Source organism: Chiloscyllium plagiosum, chromosome 32, assembly GCF_004010195.1.
Source record: "Chiloscyllium plagiosum isolate BGI_BamShark_2017 chromosome 32, ASM401019v2, whole genome shotgun sequence".
In the NCBI taxonomy this organism is placed as follows: Eukaryota; Metazoa; Chordata; class Chondrichthyes; order Orectolobiformes; family Hemiscylliidae; genus Chiloscyllium; species Chiloscyllium plagiosum.
Window position 1 is genome coordinate 3,899,749 of NC_057741.1, and position 19,816 is coordinate 3,919,564.

The window sequence follows — 19,816 nt, forward strand, 5'->3', positions numbered from 1 at the left end:
TGTTTTCTGTCCCTTCCCACAGCAAGATGAATCTTAGAGTTTTTAAATTGCCACAAAATGGATCTCTTTAGCCAGAAAAAGAGTTACCCAACATTATGCCATTTAGCCCATAGAAAGGCAGAACATTTGACCTATTGACCGCTAAAGCAGCAGCATTCTGTGTTTCTCTCTTTCTGTCCAAAGCTTTGAGTTAGAAACTCTATCCACAGTTAGTCGAGCTGCTCTTGCCATTGTATCAAGTGAAATATTTTCATCTTGGTCTCAGTACATCTCACCCACAACCAATGGCTCCATGGTAACCAAGCCACTTAGGCTTATTTTGGGGTAAGAATTAGATTCTCAACAGCATGGAAACAGGTCCATCAGCCCAAGTCTACATCGACCTTCCGAAGAGTAACCCACCCAGCACCATTTCCCTCTGACTAATGCACCTAACACTATGGGCATTTTAGCATGGCCAATTCACCTGACCTGCACATCTTTGGACTGTGGGAGGAAACTGGAGCACGCGGAGGAAACCCACGCAGACACAGGGAGAATGTGCAAACTCCACACAGTCGCCCAAGGCTGGAATGCGAACCTAGAGAGCCTGGTGCTGTGAGACAGCAGTGCTAACCACTGAGCCACCGTGCCGCCCAGAGCAAAACAGAGCAAATGTCTCTCTTCACTACCCATTCTACCTTAAATTAGAAAGGTAGTCCCAAAGCATCTTATAAAACCTCATGTTTATTACACCTCCAAATCAGGTGTGGGATCTAGATCTGAGTGATTAGAGTAGTGAATGAATACTGAATTGATATCCAGCATGATTTTTTTGTTCTGTGGGAGTAGGCCTTCACAATAAAATCATAAGAAATGAGATTGAGGTAGGCCTTTGAGCTGTTCCCTCACTAAATATCATAACTGATATTGATTGGGGGCTTTGCGAGATTCAGTGGAAGCCCACAGAACAAGGGTTAAATTGGACTTAATCAGATCAGGGAAAACACAATGGGATATGGTTAGATCAGGGTGAGTTCTTAGCAGCTACTTACAGGGCAAGAATAATGGTTTTGTAATGCTAAATGGGGAACTGATTATAGAGGGAATACGCAATCTTTAAAATGATTGTCATTATTTGGAGGTGCCGGTGTTGGACTGGGGTGTACAAAGGTAAAAATCACAGAACACCAGGTTATAGTCCAACAGGTTTATTTGGAAGCACTAACTTTCGGAGTGCTGCTCCGGTTGTTGTCAATGCCTGATGAAGGGGCAGCTCTCCGAATGTTAATGATTGAAGCACTTAAGTGAACAGCAGGTGGTAACCGCAAGATTAGTTTCACGTAATATGAAGTACTTCACTGAACAATCGCTGTTAACCACAGAGATTAGTTTCAAGTGCCATTGCAGGTAGCATCCAAGGAGCAGGAAAGTCGAAGTTTCGAGCATAAGCTCTTCATCAGGAATGTTGGGGGCTTAAGGGGGCTGAGAGATAAATGGGCGGGGGTTGGGCTGGGGGGAGGTAGATAGACATTAATTACTTACCATGCCTCTATGGTATCTGTCACGGTCTATCCTACCACAAATCTTTCTAGGAACAAATTGCTACTCACTGGATATCCACTGAAACGCCAGCGTCTTTTGCGACCGCATAATCTTAAAATCCCATTGTGCGACTGGATTCAAAACTGCCCTATACATTTTCTGACATTTGTCTGGATGTGGCAGATGGGGAGGGCGGGGGAGAAAGAAACGGAAGGCTTGGAGACTTTCATCATGGTGGATGGATGTGCATAGGGACTGAATGTCCATGATGAAAATGAGTCACTGGGGGCCGTGGAACCAAAAGTCACCAAGGTGGAGGGTGTGAGTGATGTCTCAAATGTATGTGGGGAGATCCTGGACAAAGGGGGACAGGACAGTATCAAGGTATGCAGAGATAACTTCGGTGGGGCAGGAATAGGCTGAGACAACAGGTTGACAGGGGCAGTCGGGTTTGTGAATTGTGGGTAAGAGGTAGAACCGGACGGTGCAAGGTTCCCAGACTGAGGTTGGAGGCTGTTGGTGGGAGGTCCCCAGAGGTAATGAGGTTGTGAATGGTCTGGGAGATGATTGTTTGGTGATGGGAGGTGAAGTTATGGTCGAGGGGGCAGTAGGAGGAGGTGTCCATGAGTTGGTGGTGTAGATGTTGTAAAGGCCTAAAATAAATTCCCACTTGTGACTTCCTCCTTTTTTTGTTTCATATCATCATCCAATTGTTTCTGAATCTTGATCTTAACGGGTATTAATGAATCAATATCCAGTTTTGGATCTTTCCCCATTTTTATTTCTATTGTAATTAATGGAGGGAGGCAACTGATGAACCCCTTTTGCTGTACAGGACTAATCATCCGGTTAGCTGGTATAAAGGCAGCTACAACTTTGAATGGTGAGAGTATGATGGCATGTCAATCAACCTGCAAATATTTCCACTACTTCACATATTCCATAATTCTCGGAACAATAACAACTTCTCTCATTCTTCCTTTCCTATCCTGGTCACCAGGTATTGCTTTACCTAATAAAAGCAATATTCAAATAACTAATCCATCACTTGGTTTCTGGTTTTGTTCTCTATCTCCATATTCTGCACAATGACTACATAACTCGCAGAACATAAAGCAACTGTTTACACTACCCCAAAACACCTTCCTCAACTTTTAACAGCTTCAGACATATTTCCACTTCTATTACCTTTTCTGTATAATGCTACTTGTCGCAAAGTCCTTAAATGCCAGCCTTATCCTTGTTTATTTATGTCTTTGCAAGACTTGTCAAATGGTGAGTAGCAAAGCAAATCACCACAGATGGCAGTCCCATCTTCAGAATGGGCGAACCCCCCAACTCTTACTGTAGGACATATTAAGGTCAATGAAATCTTGCCAGGGCCAGTTTGTGTCAGAATGATTTTTTTCAGTGGAGGTTTAGGATGGACTATTAGGAGTCTGATGTCTACCATTCTGCATAAAAATACAGATACCTTCAGATAAAATGCAAAAATAAACTTCAGTGTTTTCTCCCTATATAAATCTTCAGTTAGAGATCTGCAGACCTCACTTTCTCCTCCTAGTTAGAGATCCACAACTGCCTCTACTATAAGGTCTCCTCAGATACAACTCTACACTTGATCCTCGGAACTACTTTGCCTCATGTCAACAAGTATACTCCAGATTAAGTCCAGGAAAGCACAGGAACAGGAGTAGGCCATTCAGCATGTCAAGCCTGACCTGCCATCCAATACAATCATAGCTGACTGAACACTTCAATGCCTTTCATCCATCCCATCCTCATAGCCTTGTATAACATTGGTATTCAGAAATCTATCAATATTTACATTAAACATATTGATCTCCATACTGATCTCCACATTCTCTACCTGAGAGGGCATCCACGGCCCTCTCAGGTAGAGAATTCCAAAGCTTCACAACCCTCAAGGTAAAAATATTTTGCCTCAACTCTCTTATTTTTAAATTGTGCTTCCTGTTTCTAGACTCCTCAACCAGGGGGAATATCTTACTTGCATCTACCCTATCCAACTCTTTAAGTGTTTTGCAAATTTCAAGGTCACCTTTCGTTCTTCAAAACTCTAGAATACAAGCCCGATTTGCTCAAGTTCTCTTCATAGCACAGTGCCACCATCCCAGAAAGAAGCCTGCTGAACCTGTATTATATTCCCTCTCTGGCAATAATTTATTTCTTGAGATAAGGAGATCAACTTGCACACTGTACTTCAGCTACAATCTAACAAAGCTCCGATACAACTGAAGCAAAATTTCAGTACTCCTATACTCAAACTTCCCATAAAACCTTCCCACCTCTTTCCTGCTTTCCCCTGACTACTCGTCAATTTTATATGTAAGTGGGCATTGGCCTCAGACAGTGCACCTTCTCTTGTCCCTGTTGAACCACTTAAGTGGACAATTAAAAGTCATTTAAGAGATGCTTCCGACATAGACATAATTTTGCAGTTCATTCGAGTTGCTCAAGGACAAGGAGAATGCCAGGTGGATCACCTTGCTTAGGCCTTCAGCAGGAAGAAGGTGGGGCATCTCCTCACTGGTTCCCTTTCTACTTCAGACATGCACCAAAGTCTTCAGCCAATTAACGCCTAAATGTCTGTGGGGCAGTTATCAAAAACAAAAACCATAAAATTGTACCCTAGAATTATAGGATTGTAAGCTATTTATTATAATACATGTCCAGCAACCAGCAAAACCTTCACTGTGTATGAAGTCTCAAAGAGAAGGCTTTTTAGTAGTCTATTAACAAATTTAGTTGACATTTGATTGAGTTTTTTAATGAAGTGGCAAAGAAGATTGATGAAGGCAGAGCAGTAGACATTGTCTACGTGGACTTTAGCAAGGTGTTCAGCATGGTTCTGCATGGTAGACTGGTTAGCAAGGTTAGATCACTTGGAACCGGGGGAGCTAGTCAATTTGATACAAAATTGTCTTGAATATGGAGATAGAGGGTAATGGTAGCTGGTTGTTTTTTTGTCTGAAAGTCTGTGATCAGTTGTGTGTCACAGGATATAAGTTGGGTCCACTGCTTTTAATCATTTATATAAATTATTTGGATATGAATTTAGGAGGTATGGTTATTAAGTTTGCAGATGACACCAAAATTGGTCGTGTAGTGGACAGTGAAAAAGGTTATCTCAGAATACAATGGGACCTTGATCAGATGAGGCAGTGGGCCGAAAAGTGGCAGATGGAGTTTTATTTTGATAAATGTGAGGTGTTGCATTTTGGTAAGGCAAATCAGGGCAGGACTTACACAACTAATGGAAGGTTCCGTGTTGCTGAACCAAGGCCCGAGGGGTCCAGGTTTCTTGAAAGTGGAGTTGCAGGTAGACAGGGCGGCAAAGGAGAAAGTGAAGGCTGCAGGTGCTGGAGATCAGAGATCAAACCCTGTTGAAGGGTTTATGTCCGAAACGTCGATTCTCCTGCTCCTCGGATGCTGCTGGACCTGCTGTGCTTTTCCAGCACCACACTTTCGACTCGAGGGTGATGAAGAAGGCATTTGGCACGCTTGTCTTCATTGATCAGTGCATCAAGGAGTTGGGAGGTCATGTTGCTGCTGTATAGGACATTGGTGAGGCCACTTTTGGAATTCTGCATTCAATTCTGGTCTCCCTTCTATAGGAAAGATGTTGTTAGCCTTGAAAGGATTCAGAAAAGATTTACAAGGATGCTGCTGGGATTGAGTGCCTGAGCTACAGAGAGAAGCTGAATTGGCTGGGGCTGTTTTCCCTGGAGCACTGGAGGCTGAGAGGTGACCTTATAGAGATTTATAAAATCATGAGGGGCATGGATAGGAGTAGGGGAGTCCAAAACTAGAGAGCATAGGCTTCAGGTGAGACAGGAAAGAGTTAAAAGGGATCTATGGAGCAACCTTTTCATTCAGAGGGTGGTGCATGTTTGGAATGAGCTGCCAGGGGAAGTGGTGGAGGCTGGTACAATTATGACATTTAAAAGTATTTGAGTGGGTACATGAACAGGAAGCATTTAGAGGGACCTGAGTCAAATGCTGGCAAATGAGACTAGATCAGTGGTCGGCATGTACACGTTGGACTGAAGAGTCTGTGTCTGTGCTATACAGCTCACTGGCTGCATTTGATAAATCATTGCTTAGGACTCACTTTACAATCAATATCAAAGCTTTGGAGAGTGAGCACAAGGACATTTAGTTAAATAGTATGGTGGTACAAGGGGTCTTCATTTATGTGGAGATATGGGAGAAGTTCTTCATATAGCAGAGAGGATTAAGGGAGATTTAATTGAGATATTCAAATTGAAAGGTATAGATAATGTGAAAAAGGGAAAACTGTTTTGATTGACAGGAGCGTTGGCAACCACAAAATTGATTGAAGGTAATTTGCAAAAGAACCTGAAGATAATACTTTTTAATGCAGTGAGTTGTTATGATCTGGAATTGATTGTCTGAAAGAATTGTGAAAGGAAATTTAACAGTAGCTTTCAAAATGGAACTGGATATACAATTGAAAAGGAAACATCGCCTAGCTATGGGGAAGGGTCAGGGAGTGTGAGTGTTTGAGTGGAATTTTCACAAAGTCAGTGCAGGCACTATGAGCCAAATAGTATGCTTTGTGATTCACCTTCAGGAGTTTTGCATGACTGGAGTATTAGATTAAATGGTTCTGAATTACTGTTAATAACAAATATTAGTCAGTGATTGGTGTAAAAATTTAGCTTGCCTGTAATATCAAAACAGTAAATAGCAGACCATGACAAGTTCTTGCAGTAAATACTGATCTATTTGTATTTCAGTTCAGTGACTGCCACATGTTTGGTAGAGAACATCATAAAAGAGACTAAGCTAAGCTATGTTGATTTGCACATAGCTAAATCTAGTATGCAATTTTAGTATTAATAAAGTAAGTCATAATTTCTGATGTGATCACAAAATAGTCAACATGACCTTCAAAGAGCTAGAAGTTAGAATACTGTTTGTTTTGTACTTTAGTTCCTTAGTAATGATAGCAACGTCTTATAAAATGCTACAAAGTGAATTTTAGGCAATCCAAAATTGTAAATCTAGGGTATTTCTCACTGCTCTACATGAATTACAAGTTTATTACAGTAATTACCTATTGTGGACAAGAGATACTAAATGCTTTATTATACTGTCTCTCAAATTTATAATTTATAAACATTATTGCATTAAATTGTGCTGTTTCTTGTTTCTATACATTGATAAATAGAAAGTCCATTTTCAAGTTAAGTCACTGGTGTTTTTGTTTCGTCAGACAGGTATTCAGTTTTTCACCAAGCTTTTGAATGAGGAAAGCCAGCTCCTCAGTTGCTTGAGATTTGTCTTCTAGAAGTTCATATCGAAGACTTGAGATATCCTGTTTAATTTCTTTCAGTTCACCTAGGAAAGAAAATTGAAATATCAGTGAAGATATTAAGTCTATGGGAAATAATTACTGAACTAATATTGATTTAAGGCATATGAAATACAATTTAAAAACAACATGATTTAACACAATAAGTAATATCTAGAAGAAAATTCATTTTGCAGTTATGAGATGCAAATTGTTGACACTACTGTTGTAGTTGGCAGAATTGGATTTTTCATCTTATTAATTCCTTATTTTAATCCCATCACATCTCATTGTCATCAGCAATCTCTTGGTAATAGCATATGATTGTTCACCTAGGAGATTCCATGTCACTGGTCATGGGATCGGTGGGTCCTTGTGGGGCTGATGATCCCTTTCCGAAAGCATATTTGGCAGTTGCTTTCAGGAAGTGGAATTGGGTTTGAAATCATCGGTGTTCCTTTTCCATACTTCATGCTGATGGCTGTTCTCAATGAATTGTGTCCCTTCAAACAGGAACTTCCTCCTAGTCAATTTCTTTGGAATGAGGGTCTTCCATACTTTGATGTCTATGTTACATTTCATTGTGGAAGACTTCAGGAAGCCTTTGAAACACTTTGTTTGTTCTCCTCTCGCTCGTGTGTTTTCCTTGTGCTGGGCAAAGATGATTTGCTTTGACAATCGAAACTCAGGCATCCTAAACCACAAAGGAGGTGGTTTCAGATGACCATGGCCTCAGTGCTGATGCTGTTGACCCATCACAACTAAACTTCATTTAAGTTAAAGAGTAACTTTGCCCATACATCTGAACACATCTTTACTTTGTGTCATCAACACTGAACATCACAAAGATGCTTACATTTTGAGAGAGCTCCTTTAACCAAAATGAAGTGAAGTTGGCTTTGGGAGAAGTTGAAGTGTCTCCTGGCAATGTTGCAATTTGACTTATGAGAAATGTTGCATGGCTCATGTAGCAATGGAAATAAGAAATAGCTAAAGAAAAGGCAAGCAGGCAACTAATTGGGATATCAGCTTACAGCTGGGGTTCTGCAAGGTTTGTAGCTCAGGTTGAGGTTTAGGGTGTAGGTTTGCTCGCTGAGCTGTAGGTTTGATATCCAGACGTTTCATTTCCTGCCTAGGTAACATCATCAGTGGCGACCTCCAAGTGAAGCGAAGCTGTTGTCTCCTGCTTTCTATTTATAAGTTTTTCCTGGATGGGGTTCCTGGGGTTTGTGGTGATGTCATTTCTTGTTCATTTTCTGAGGGGTTGATAGATGATATCTAGATCTATGTGTTTGTTTATGGCGTTGTGGTTGGAATCCTCTAGGAATTCTCTGGCATGTCTTTGCTTAGCCTGTCCCAGTCGAACTGGTGGTTTTTTTCATCTGTGTGTACGGAGAGAGGGTCATGTCTTTTGGTGGCTAGCTGGTGTTCGTGTATCCTGGTGGATAACTTTCTTCCTGTTTGTCCTACGTAGTGTTTGTGGCAGTCCTTGCATGGAATTTTGTAAATGACGTTGGTTTTGTCCATGGGTTGTACTGGGTCTTCTAAGTTTGTTAGTTTTCGTTTGAGAGTGTTGGTGGGTTTGTGTGCTACTAGGATTCTAAGGGGTCTTAGAAACAAGATAGAAAAGACATTTAACATCATCAACAACACCCTCACAGGCCTAAAGTTCACCAAGGAGGAAGAAACCGACAACAGTGTGGTAAGGAGGAAGGTTGGGAAAACTAAGTCTGCCTTTGTTCAGTAGTGTTTGTGATAGAAGTTTAAAGTGAAATTTACATATTTCCTTGAAGTATCCTTTGTTTTAATGAATGTTTGAATTACTTTGATTTATACACTAACAAACAAATTCAAAAAGCTTCAAAAAGTGAAATCTTGTCCATCATTTTATTCCATTGGATCACTTGGTTACCATAGGCATCATTACATTTCCATACTTGTGAAATTCTCTTGCAAGGCCACTCACTATATAATATAATGGTAAGATGAAGGAGCCTTGGAATGACAAGAGCAGAGGAGCTCCTTGTCAAAAGGAAGAAGGAAGCTTACTCAAGGTTGAGGAAACATGGATCTGGCACAGCTTTAGAGGATTACAGGGTGGCAAGGAAAGAACTCAAAAATGGACTGAGGAGAGCTAGGAGGGGGCACAAAAAAGCATTGGTGGGAAGGATTAGGGAGAACCCAAAGGCATTCTACACCTACATGAGGAATATGAGAATGATCAGAGAGAGGGTAGAGCTGATCAGGGATAGTGGAGGGAACTTGTGGATCAGTAGTGTCCTGCAGGGATCTGTTCTTGGGCATCTGCTCTTTGCAGTTTTTATAAATGACTTGGATGAAGAAGTGGAAGGGTAGGTTGGTAAGTTTGCTGATGACACAAAGGTCAGGGTGTTGTTGATATGGTCAAGGCCTTTTGCAGGCTACAACATGACAGAGCTGGGCTGAGAAGTGGCAGATTGAGTTCAACCTGGATAAATGCGAAGTGATTCATTTTGGAAGGTTGAATACAGGTTAAAGACAGGATTCTTGGCAGTGTGGAGAAACAGCAGGATCTTGGGGTCCATGTACATAGATCCCTCAAAGTTGCAACTCAGGGTGAGAGGGTTGTTAAGACGACATATGGTGTTTTGGCTTTCATTAATGGGGATTGAGTTTAAGAGGCGTGAGATTTTGCTGCAGCTCTATAAAACCCTGGTCAGACACTTGGAATATTGTGTCCCGTTCTAATTGCCGGATTATAGGAAGGATGTAGATGTTTTAGACAGGGTGCAGAGGAGATTTACCAGGGTGCTTCCTGGATTGGAGGACGTGTCTAATGAAAAGAGGTTGAATGAGCTAGGGCTTTTCACACTGGAGAGAAGAAGGAAGAGAGGTGACTTGATAGACGTGTACAAGGTAATGAAAGGCAGAGATAGAGTAGGTAGCCAGGCACTTTTCCCCAGGGCAGAAGAGGCTGTCATGAGGGGTCATAATTTTAAGGTTAAGATTGGTGAAAGGGTTAGGGGAGATGTCAGAGAGTGCCCCAGAGAGTGGTGGGTACGTGGAATGAACTGCCAGCAGTGGTAGTAGAGTCCGAGACTTTAGGGACATGCTGGACAAGCACATGAACGGCAGTAAATTGAGGGGTGCGTAGGTTAGGTTGTTCTTAGATTAGGATGTTCTTAGATTAGGATAAATGCTAGACACAAGATCGAGGGCTGAAGGGCCTGCACTGTGCAGTACTGGCTTTTGCCTGAAACGTTGATTTTCCTGCTCCTCGGATGCTTCCTGACCTGCTGTGCTTTGCAGCACTATTCTAATCTTGACTCTGATCTCCAGCATCTGCAGTCCTCATTTTTGCCCTGTATTGTTTTACGTTCTATAATGAAACCTTGCACTGGGCTGGTATGTATTGCTTATCCTGGGGGAGAAATAAGTCCCATATTTCTGCCCATCTGAAGGAACAAAAAGACAGTGCCTGCAAAAGAGGGCACTGATTTCCCCCTTTCTGGGCAAAGGTCAGCAACTATACAGGGCAGCTAACTCTAGACTGATAGTTCTTGTCTAGGAGCTCAAATGTGGAGCAGGCACAAGGGATGGTGATGAATTCTGGGATATCTAGTGAGTGGTGCATTGTTCCAGGAACTGCGAGTGGTGAGATGGAGTGGAAATTGTATGTAACAGCTGTCACAAGGGCATGGTAGGTAATTAATGATGTTTGGTGAGATATGGCAAGAGAATTCACTAGGCCTTGTGGCAACATACCCTCCAGAAAACATAATGGACCTCAGACTTAGCCAAAAATACATAAGATTCTGTCCTATGTCTTACAAACTTGCCGCTTTTTTTTCAGGAATATGTTGCCCAACACATTTACTTCAAAGACTTTTAAAGTGTATCTACATATTGCAACACCAATTCTATTTTATACTTAGGTGACTGACCACTCTGCTGTCCAGTTCTTTCATTGTCTCTGTGTCTGCAGTTTAGAGAATGTAGTAGGTGTATTTTACAGTCATACTTGTATTCTAAACGTTGTTTAGCAGAGTTCTTTATTGGGAGTTCTTTTCTTGAGTGATATAGTTCAAGAGATATGTTTCTTTACAATCTGCGTAAATGTTGTTGATCCTTACCTTCATTAACTTCATCATTTTCTTTATCAACTTGAGCTTTCAAGACATATCGTTTGATCAGTCGTTTCATTATTTGCTGTGAAAAACAAGAAAACAACAAAACCAAGAGTATCAAAGAACAATCAGAAAAATAGAAATGTTAAGGTTGAATTCTGACTAACAATGAATGCCCTGAATTAGATGTTAATAGAACTCTAAAAATACTGCTCATGGATTACCTATTTATACTGAACCAATTCACAAAGAACAGATGATAGAATGTAAATTGTTCTGCGCTCGTGAACATTTTTCAGTCAGCACTCTGGAATAGCCATTGATTCTCTTTTCTCCTCAGGTCAGCTCAGTCCACCTCCAGATTATCTCAGGGTCAGAACAAGACAGCAGAAAATAACTGGGTTTCTTTCTTTCTGTTGGCTTTTCAAACTTTTGTGATATGTAGGTATTTTGTACAATATGTAACATTTGAAGTATGACAGAGAACCACTAAACTCAAGCTCATTTTATGGGAACAGGGTACTGAGTTAGATGATCAGATATGATCAAATTGCATGGCAGAGGAGGCTCAATGAGCAGAGTGGCTTACCTGTGCTTCTATTTGCTATGTTTCTATGTATTTTACTACGTTTCCCCAATGCCCTGTGGCCATTCTATCTTGTCACTGTCATCACAGAGCATCACATATAGACAAGGCAGCAATATTTATTGACACCCAACAGAAGGGAATGCAAAGGAAACAAATACAGGCTGCAGTTCACTACCAAAAGGCAGACCAAACACTGGGATCTTGACTATGGCGGTCTACACTGGTATTCTGTATGCAGTTAGTATCTACTGGGACTGGGTATCAACCAGATAAGCACTAAGTGAATGAGCATTAAGTGAGCAGCCCTGAGGTGCAGCCTGTTGTAGTCTGTGAGCTGGATGCTGTCCATGCATACAACGCCCTGAAGCCTTTCAATACTAGTTGGCAGTGGGCCCTGCTTTGCAAATCTGTGCTTAATGAAGGTCTGGAAATTAATTAGAGAGATGTCAGGTGCCAATGTTCCCAAGGTGTTGTTGAGTCCTAGAGGAGAAAGTGAGGTCTGCAGATGCTGGAGATCATGTCAGGTGCCAATGTTCCCAAGGTGTTGTTGAGTCCTAAGCAATATAGAGGTCATTCAGAGCAAGCAGTCAGCTGAACCCGTCAGGTACCTGCTCTGATTTCCATGTCAAGTTTTCTCGACATCTACCTTGTTCGGCAAGTTTGGTAAGGTAGGAAGCTGAATATTAATGAGGTGAGTTGGACCATTAACAAGGCGTTAGATAAAAAATAATCCCACTTAACTGGCAACTTGCCTCACCACTCAGCAAAAGCACAAGACTATAAGACATAGGGGCAGAAATTAGGCCATTCAGCCCAATGGGTCTGCTCCACCACTCAATCATGGCTGATAGGTTTCTCAACCCCATTCTCCCACTTTCTCCCCATAACCCCTGATCCCTCTGATACTCAAGTACCTATGTAACTCAGTCTTAAATATACCCAATGACCTGGCCTCCACAGCCCTCTGTGGCAATGAATTCCATAGATTCACCACTCTGGCTGAAGTTTGTCCTTATCTCCATTCTAAAAGGTCTGCCTTTTACTCTAAGGCTATGCCCATGGGTCCTAGTCTCTCTTACCAATGGAAACATCTTCCCAACATCTACTCTGTCCAGGCCATTCGATATTCTGTATGTTTCAATTAGATTCCCGCTGATACTTCTAAACTCCATCGAGTATAGTCCCAGAATCCTCAAACGTTCCTCATATATTAAGCCTTTAATTCCTAGGATCATTCTCGTGAACCTTCACCAAACACAATCCAGGGCTAATACATCTGTCCTGAGGTATGAAGCCCAGAATTGCTCACAATATTCCAAATATGGTCTCACCAAAGCCTTCTAGAGCCTCAGACCTCTCAAAATAAATGCCATAATTGCATTTGCCTTCCTAACCACTCACTCAACCTGCAAGCTTACCGAGAGAACCCTGGACTAGAGCTCCCAATACTCTTTGCACTTCAGACTTCTGAATTTTCTCCTCATTTAGAAAATAGTCCATGCTTCTATTCCTCCTAACAAAGTGCATAACCTCACACTTTCCCATGTTGTACTCCATCTGCCACTCCTTTTACAGCCTTCCTGCCTCCTCAATGCTACCTGTCCCTCTACCTACCTTTGTATCACCTGCAAGCTTAGCCAGAATGCCCTCACTTCATTCATGTAGATCATTAATGTATAAAGTGGAACGTTATGGTCCTAACACTGAGCCATGTGGAACACCACTTGTCATCGGCTGCCATCCTGAGAAGGATCCTTTTCTCCCCACTCTCTGCTTTCTGCCAGACAGCCAATCTTCTATCCATTCCTGAAGAAGGGCTTATGCCCGAAACGTCGATTCTCCTGTTCCCTGGATGCTGCACCTGCTGCGCTTTTCCAGCAACACATTTTCAGCTCTATCCATGCTAGTACCCTGCCTCTGGACCCTGATCTTACTCAGTAGCCTTCTGTGTGGCACCTTGTCAAAGGCCTTCTTGAAATCTAGGTAGATAACATCCATTTGCTCTCCTTTGTCTAACCTGCTTGTTACTTCCTCAAAGAGTTCTAGCAGATTTGTCAGGCATGAACTCCACTTGATGAAACCATGCTGACTTTGCCCTATTTTACCATACATTTCCAAATACCTGAATTCAGAAATCTCATCCTTCACAGAGGATTCCAGGATCTTACTCACAACCGATCAATCGGTCTGTAATTTTCTGCCTTTTTAAACAGGGGTGTCATGTTAGCGATTTTCCAGTCCTCTGTACCCTCCCTGATTCTAGCGATTCCTGAAAGATCACCACTATGTCTCCTCTATCTCTTTAGCTCTCACCCTTAGAACTCTGGGGTGTAGTCCTTCTGGTCCAGGTGATTTATCCATCTTCAGGCCATTTAGTTTATTTTGCACCTTCTCCTTGGTGATGGCCACCATATTCAGCTCTGCCCCTAACTCTCTTGAATCTTTGGGATATTACTCGCGTCTTCCACTGTGAAGATTGATGCAAAGTAATTATTCAGTACCTCAGCCATTTCCTTGTTCCCTACTACTACCCCTCCAGCATCATTTTCCAGTGGCCCAATGTTCACTTTTCCCTCTCTTTTGCCCTTTACACATCTAAAGAAATTCTGACAATCTTCCTTTATATTACTGGCTAGCTTACCCTCATATTTAATCTACTCCCTCCTTACTTCTTTGTTTGTTGCCATCTCTTAGTCTTTGTAAGCTTCCCAATCCTCTGGCTCCTCACTGCCTTTCGCCACATTCCATACTTTCTCTTTTGTTCTTATGTTATCCCTGACTTCCCTAGTGAGCCACAGCTGCCTCATCCTTCCTGTACCAGGCTTCTTTTTCCTCGGGATGAGTCTTCTGCTGTGTCTCCTGAATTACTCCCAGAAACTCCTGCCATTGCTGTTCCACTGTCTTTCCTGCTATGCTCCTCTCCCAGTCAATTCTACCCAGCTCCTCCCTCATGCCTGTGTAGTTGCCTTTATTCAGCTGTAATACCGTTACCTCTGATTCTATCTTCTTCCTCTCAAATTGCAGAGTAAATTCAATCATATCATGATCACTGCCTCCTAAGGGTTCCTTCACCTGAAGTTCTCTTATGAAGTCTGCCTCATTGCACAACACTAAATCTAGTTTTGCCTGTTCCCCGATAGGCTTCACCACAAACTGCTCCAAACAGCCATCTCCTCGACATTCTATAAAAACCTTTTCTTGCGATCCACTACCAACCTGATTTTCCCAGCCCACCTGCATATTGAAATCCCCTTTGATCACTGTAACTTTGCTTTTCCTGCACATCTTTTCTATCTCCTGGTGTATCTTGCGCCCCAGCTCCTGACGACCGTTTGGAGGCCTGTACATAACTCCAACTATGGATTTTTTTAAACCTTTGCAGTTCCTCAATTCACATTCTACACTATCTGACTTTATTTTGTTTATTATTATTGATTTAATTTCATTTCTTACTAATAAGGCAACCCACCCCCTCTGCCCACCTGCCTATCTTTTCGATAGGATGTATATCCTTGAAAATTCAGCTCCAACTCTGATCCCCTTGCAGCCACATCTCCGTGATGCCTACCACATCATACCTGTCAATTTCAATCTGCACCACAAGCTCATTTACTTTATTCTTTATACTGTGTACATTCAGATAGAACACCTTCAGTCCTGTATTAATTGTCCCTCTTCTCATTGTCATTTGTTTGTCCAGCATGTTTGAAGTTTGATTGCTAACCCGTTCCATACACTCTGTCCTATATGTGTCTGTGTTGGAGACTTTAATAACCTCTCCTGAGTTCTGCAGTCTTACCTCCTCTTTTCATTCGGGTTTTCTAATTTCCCCTATAACTGAACTCTCCTTCCCCTAATGGGCAAGTTGCTCCCGACGTTGACTTTGGGTTCAGACTTATCATCTGATTCAAATCATATCACAGTCTACATTGTTCAAACCCCTTTAAGATTTCATCCAGTCTATTTAGATACAATTAGCTCGCCTTCTTTCGTACTCTGCTTTTTGGGTCTTTTTGTTTTCATAGCTTCATCTTAAAGTTTGCCCAATTTTCTGGCCTACAACTAAACTTTGCTGACTTGTGTCTTTTCCACCCTCATACTAAACTTAATTTCTTATTTAATTATGGATGATATTTTTCCCAGAGCCTTTTTTTTTCCTTGAGGGAAAACCTTAGCTTTTAAAATAATACACGAACTGTGAATGCTGAAGATCTGAATGAAAACATAAATTACGGAAGAAACTCAGTAGGTCTGGCAGCATATGTGGAGAGAAAGCAGAGTTAATGTTTTGAATCATTGATCCTTCACCAGAGATTGACACTAAGTAATAAAATTAGCTCAGCCATGATAGGCTGAATGGCTTCCTTGTACACCTTAACAATTCTGTTATTCCACGAATTCATTCCATTGCTGTTTTACATTTTTAAAATGAGGTTGAGAATCATATAGGCTTCCTGCTTTGCAGTGAACATAGCTGATTCTGGATAACAACTTTGTCTGCCTTTGTGTCTTAATTTAACCTAAAGCTGAACTTTGACTTTGAGGTTGTTCTTCCTTGGTCATGTGATTTGACAGATGAAGTCTACAGGCCAAGTTTTGAAGTAATTTAAATCCTACCAACCTGAAAAAGACCATATTCCTTCTTTCTACTTCTTAGTAGCAAGCCAGTTTTCTACCCATGCCAACATGTGACTCCCTACACCGCGAGTTTTTATTTTCCACAATAACCTTTAATGTGGCCCCTTACCACATGTCTTCTGGAGGTCTAAGTATATTTTCTGATTCCTCTTTTTCTACAGCACCAGTTACATCTTCTAAGAATGTCATAAAAGAGTTAAATATTTTCTTCTGACAATTTAATTAGGGGCTGCTTGCAATACCAGATAAAAGAACTAAACCAGCCGTTCAGTCTTCTAAATGTTTGCTTAGTAAAAAGCAAAGGAAGAATTCACATACGATACAACAGACAGGGCAGAATGTTCATTTTAATGAGGGCTATCTGACCTAACCAAGAGGTCTACAAAGATCCTGCTTGATTCTGTCAAATAAATGGACAAAATTGGCTTTAAATAGCTGATCAAAAATGGGAGTAATAAACATACCTAAGTAGAGAAAGCGCTCCTGTGAGCATCTAAAAGGGAACCAAGATCCGCCCTCAGGATCAGGCACTCTCAGGAGACCACCCATGGGCATGGTCTCTGACTTCGCAAAATTGATCTTATAACAATAATGCTAATCTTTAACAATGTTAAGCCAACTAGCCTGTAGTTTCCTGCTTTCTGCCTCCCGCTTTGACTAAAGAAATAACATTAGCTATTAGTCAATCTAAAGGAACCTTCCATGAATCTAATGGGTTTTGGAAAATTAAAACCAATCATCAACTATTTCACCAGCTACTTCTTTTAAGTCCATCAGGACTTGGGGATTCGTCAACTTGCAATTCCAATAGATTACTTCGTACGACTTCCTTGGTCATTGTAATTTTCTTGAGTTCCTTCCTCCCTTTCAATTCCTGATTTACATCTAATTCTGGGATACAACTTTTCTCCTCTTTTGGAAACTGAAGCAAAATATCTGTTCAAGTTAAATGCTAGCTCTTTATCTCTTTAATCATCTGAAGAAAGATTTTCAATCTGTGTTTTTATATTTTTAGCTCAGTTTATCTTATGCCTTTTCCTCCATCTGATAATTCCAATCGATATGCAGGCTAGATTCCTGAAGGGCTTATGCCCGAAACGTCGATTCTCCTGTTCCCTGGATGCTGCCTGACCTACTGCGCTGTTCCAGCAACACATTTTCAGCTCTGATCTCCAGCATCTGCAGACCTCACTTTCTCCTCGAAGATAAAATCCCCCAATTGACAATTAGAGTCATAGAGATGTACAGCACAGAAACAGACACTTCAGTCCAACTTGTTCATGCCAACCAAATATCCCAACCCAATCTAGTCCCACCTGCCAGCACCCAGCCCATATCCTTCCAAACCCTTCCTATTCATTTACCCATCCAGATGCATTTTAAATGTTGCAGTTGTACCAGCCTCCACCACTTCCTCTGGCAGCTCATTCCATACACGTACCAACCTGTGTGTGTAAAAGTTGCCCCTTAGGTCTCTTTTATATCTTTCCCCTCTCACCCCAAACCTATACCCTTTAGTTCTGGACATCCCTACCCCAGGGAAAAGACTTTGTCTATTTACCCTATCCATGCTCCTCATGATTTTATAAACCTCTATAATGTCACCATTCAGCCTCTGATGTTCCAAGGAAAACAGCCCTAGCCTATTCAAACTCTCCCTGTAGCTCAAATCAATGAATGCTGGCAACATCCTTGTGAATCTTTTCTGAACCCTTTCAAGTTTCACAATATCCTTCTGATAAGAAGGAGACCAGAAATTGCATGCAATATTCCAAAAGTGGCATAACCAATGTCATGTAATGCCGCAACATGACCTCCCCAACTCCTATACTCAATACTCTGACCAATAAAGGAAAGCATACCAAACGCCTTCTTCACTATCCTATCTACCTGTGACTCTACTTTCAAGGAGCTATGAACCTACACTCCAAGGTCTCCTTGTTCAGCAATACTCCCTAGGACCTTATCATTAAGTGTACAAATCCTGCTAAGATTTGCTTTCCAAAATACAGCACCTCACATTTATCTAAATTAAACACCATCTACCACTCCCCATCTGATCAAAATCCCATTGTAATCTGAGGTAACCTTCTTCACTGTCCACTACACCTCCAATTTTGGTGTAATCTGCAAACTTACTAACTATCCCTCCTACGTTCACATCCAAATCATTTATATAAATGATGAAAAGTAGTGGACCCAGCACTGATCCTTATGGCACTCCACTGGTCACAGGCCTCCAGTCTGAAAAACAACCCTCCACCACCACCCTCTGTCTTCTATCTTCAAGCCAGTTCCGTATCCAAATGGCTAGTATTCCCTGTATTCCAAGAGATCTTAACTTGCTAACTAGTCTCCCATGGGTCCCAATCCAGGTAATTCCACAGCCATATCTCAGGTGTGGCTGCTAGATCATACTTATTTATCTCAATTTGTACTACTCGTTCATCTGCTCTGTTGTGAATGCTATACTCATTCAAATACAATGCCTTAGGTTTTGTCCTTTTATTATTTTTGTAATCTCTAGTCCTCGCTGTTGCACCTGTCCCTTGGTTTAAGTTTAAGTTCAGGGGGACAGGTTTCTTTTATCCTTCTGGATTGAGGTCCAAAATATAAATTAATCTACTTTTGAAGCTATTAAAGCCTCTCTGAAGATGAGATTTTCCACCCATGGAATCCTGTACCATTATAGCCTTCATTTGGATTTTTCCACATTATAAAATCACCCAGGTATCCTCAAGACAACAGGGAGGTTAAATGAAGGAAAATACCATAATATGTCTCATGTGAAAGAATAAATAGTCTATTTTGCCCAGGTCAACCAATGCTTACACATTACAGAATGGCTTCACTCCTACACTAGCTCCTCCATTTCCCTCACATTAAGCCAAGTATTACAGTGCAGGGCTATGAACAAGCAGAACAAAAACGTTGCTGAGCAGGCCAAGACATAGTTCCCAATAATTTCAATTTGTTTTTGTCAGAACCCTCCTAGGGCAGGTTTTCCTGCTTGATAGCCAATTAGCTCCTCAATACTATATTGGCTGCTCACAATATCGTCTGTTCTGCATTTACCAAATGCAGACTGCGTAACTGCTTTACAGAAAACAGCCGCTCAGTTTTAAGCACGACCTCTGCCTTCAATGACTTGCCATTTTAACTCACCATCATACCCTCATGCTTTAATTTCTGTCCTCGGTATGGTGCAATATCAGTAAAACCCAGTGCAAGCTGTATGAATAGATCTCATTTTCTGTTTTCTGAATTCACCACTGAGTTCAAAAATGTCAGGCAATGAACTCTGTCATTTTATTTTCCCCACCTTTTCCACAACCCACAATCCGACCACCTCCAAAACCTTTTGTCTTTTGCTTTCAGCACAGCTGGCCTATGTTCTGCCATTAACATTTTATATTAACTCCTACATTGTACCTATTTTTGTTTTCTGTATCCATTACCACTGCCTTTGCCATTCATTCTGTGACACCTGTGATCTCTAATCTTTAATTATCTATGGCCTTTCCCCCATCACTTCTGTTCTTACTGTTCCTCCCTTGTTTTTCTGCAGGGTAACACTCGTCACTTTTCCACTTTGCTGTCCTTGAGGAAAGGATTCAA

General features: G+C 41.4%; 1 protein-coding gene across 1 annotated transcript in view; it reads right to left on the bottom strand.

Annotated features, from left to right (window-relative positions):
• Positions 1 to 6,137: 6,137 nt before the first annotated feature.
• Positions 6,138 to 19,816, bottom strand: part of LOC122539329 (short transient receptor potential channel 3-like) — a 163,734-nt gene continuing 150,055 nt past the window's right edge. The window contains exons 13-14 of the mRNA XM_043674045.1: positions 10,978 to 11,053; positions 6,138 to 6,912 (exon numbers count right to left, since the gene is read on the bottom strand). Of these exons, the coding sequence (XP_043529980.1) occupies positions 6,764 to 6,912; positions 10,978 to 11,053 (225 nt within the window). The 3' untranslated portion in view covers positions 6,138 to 6,763. The remainder of the gene's footprint in view (positions 6,913 to 10,977; positions 11,054 to 19,816) is intronic.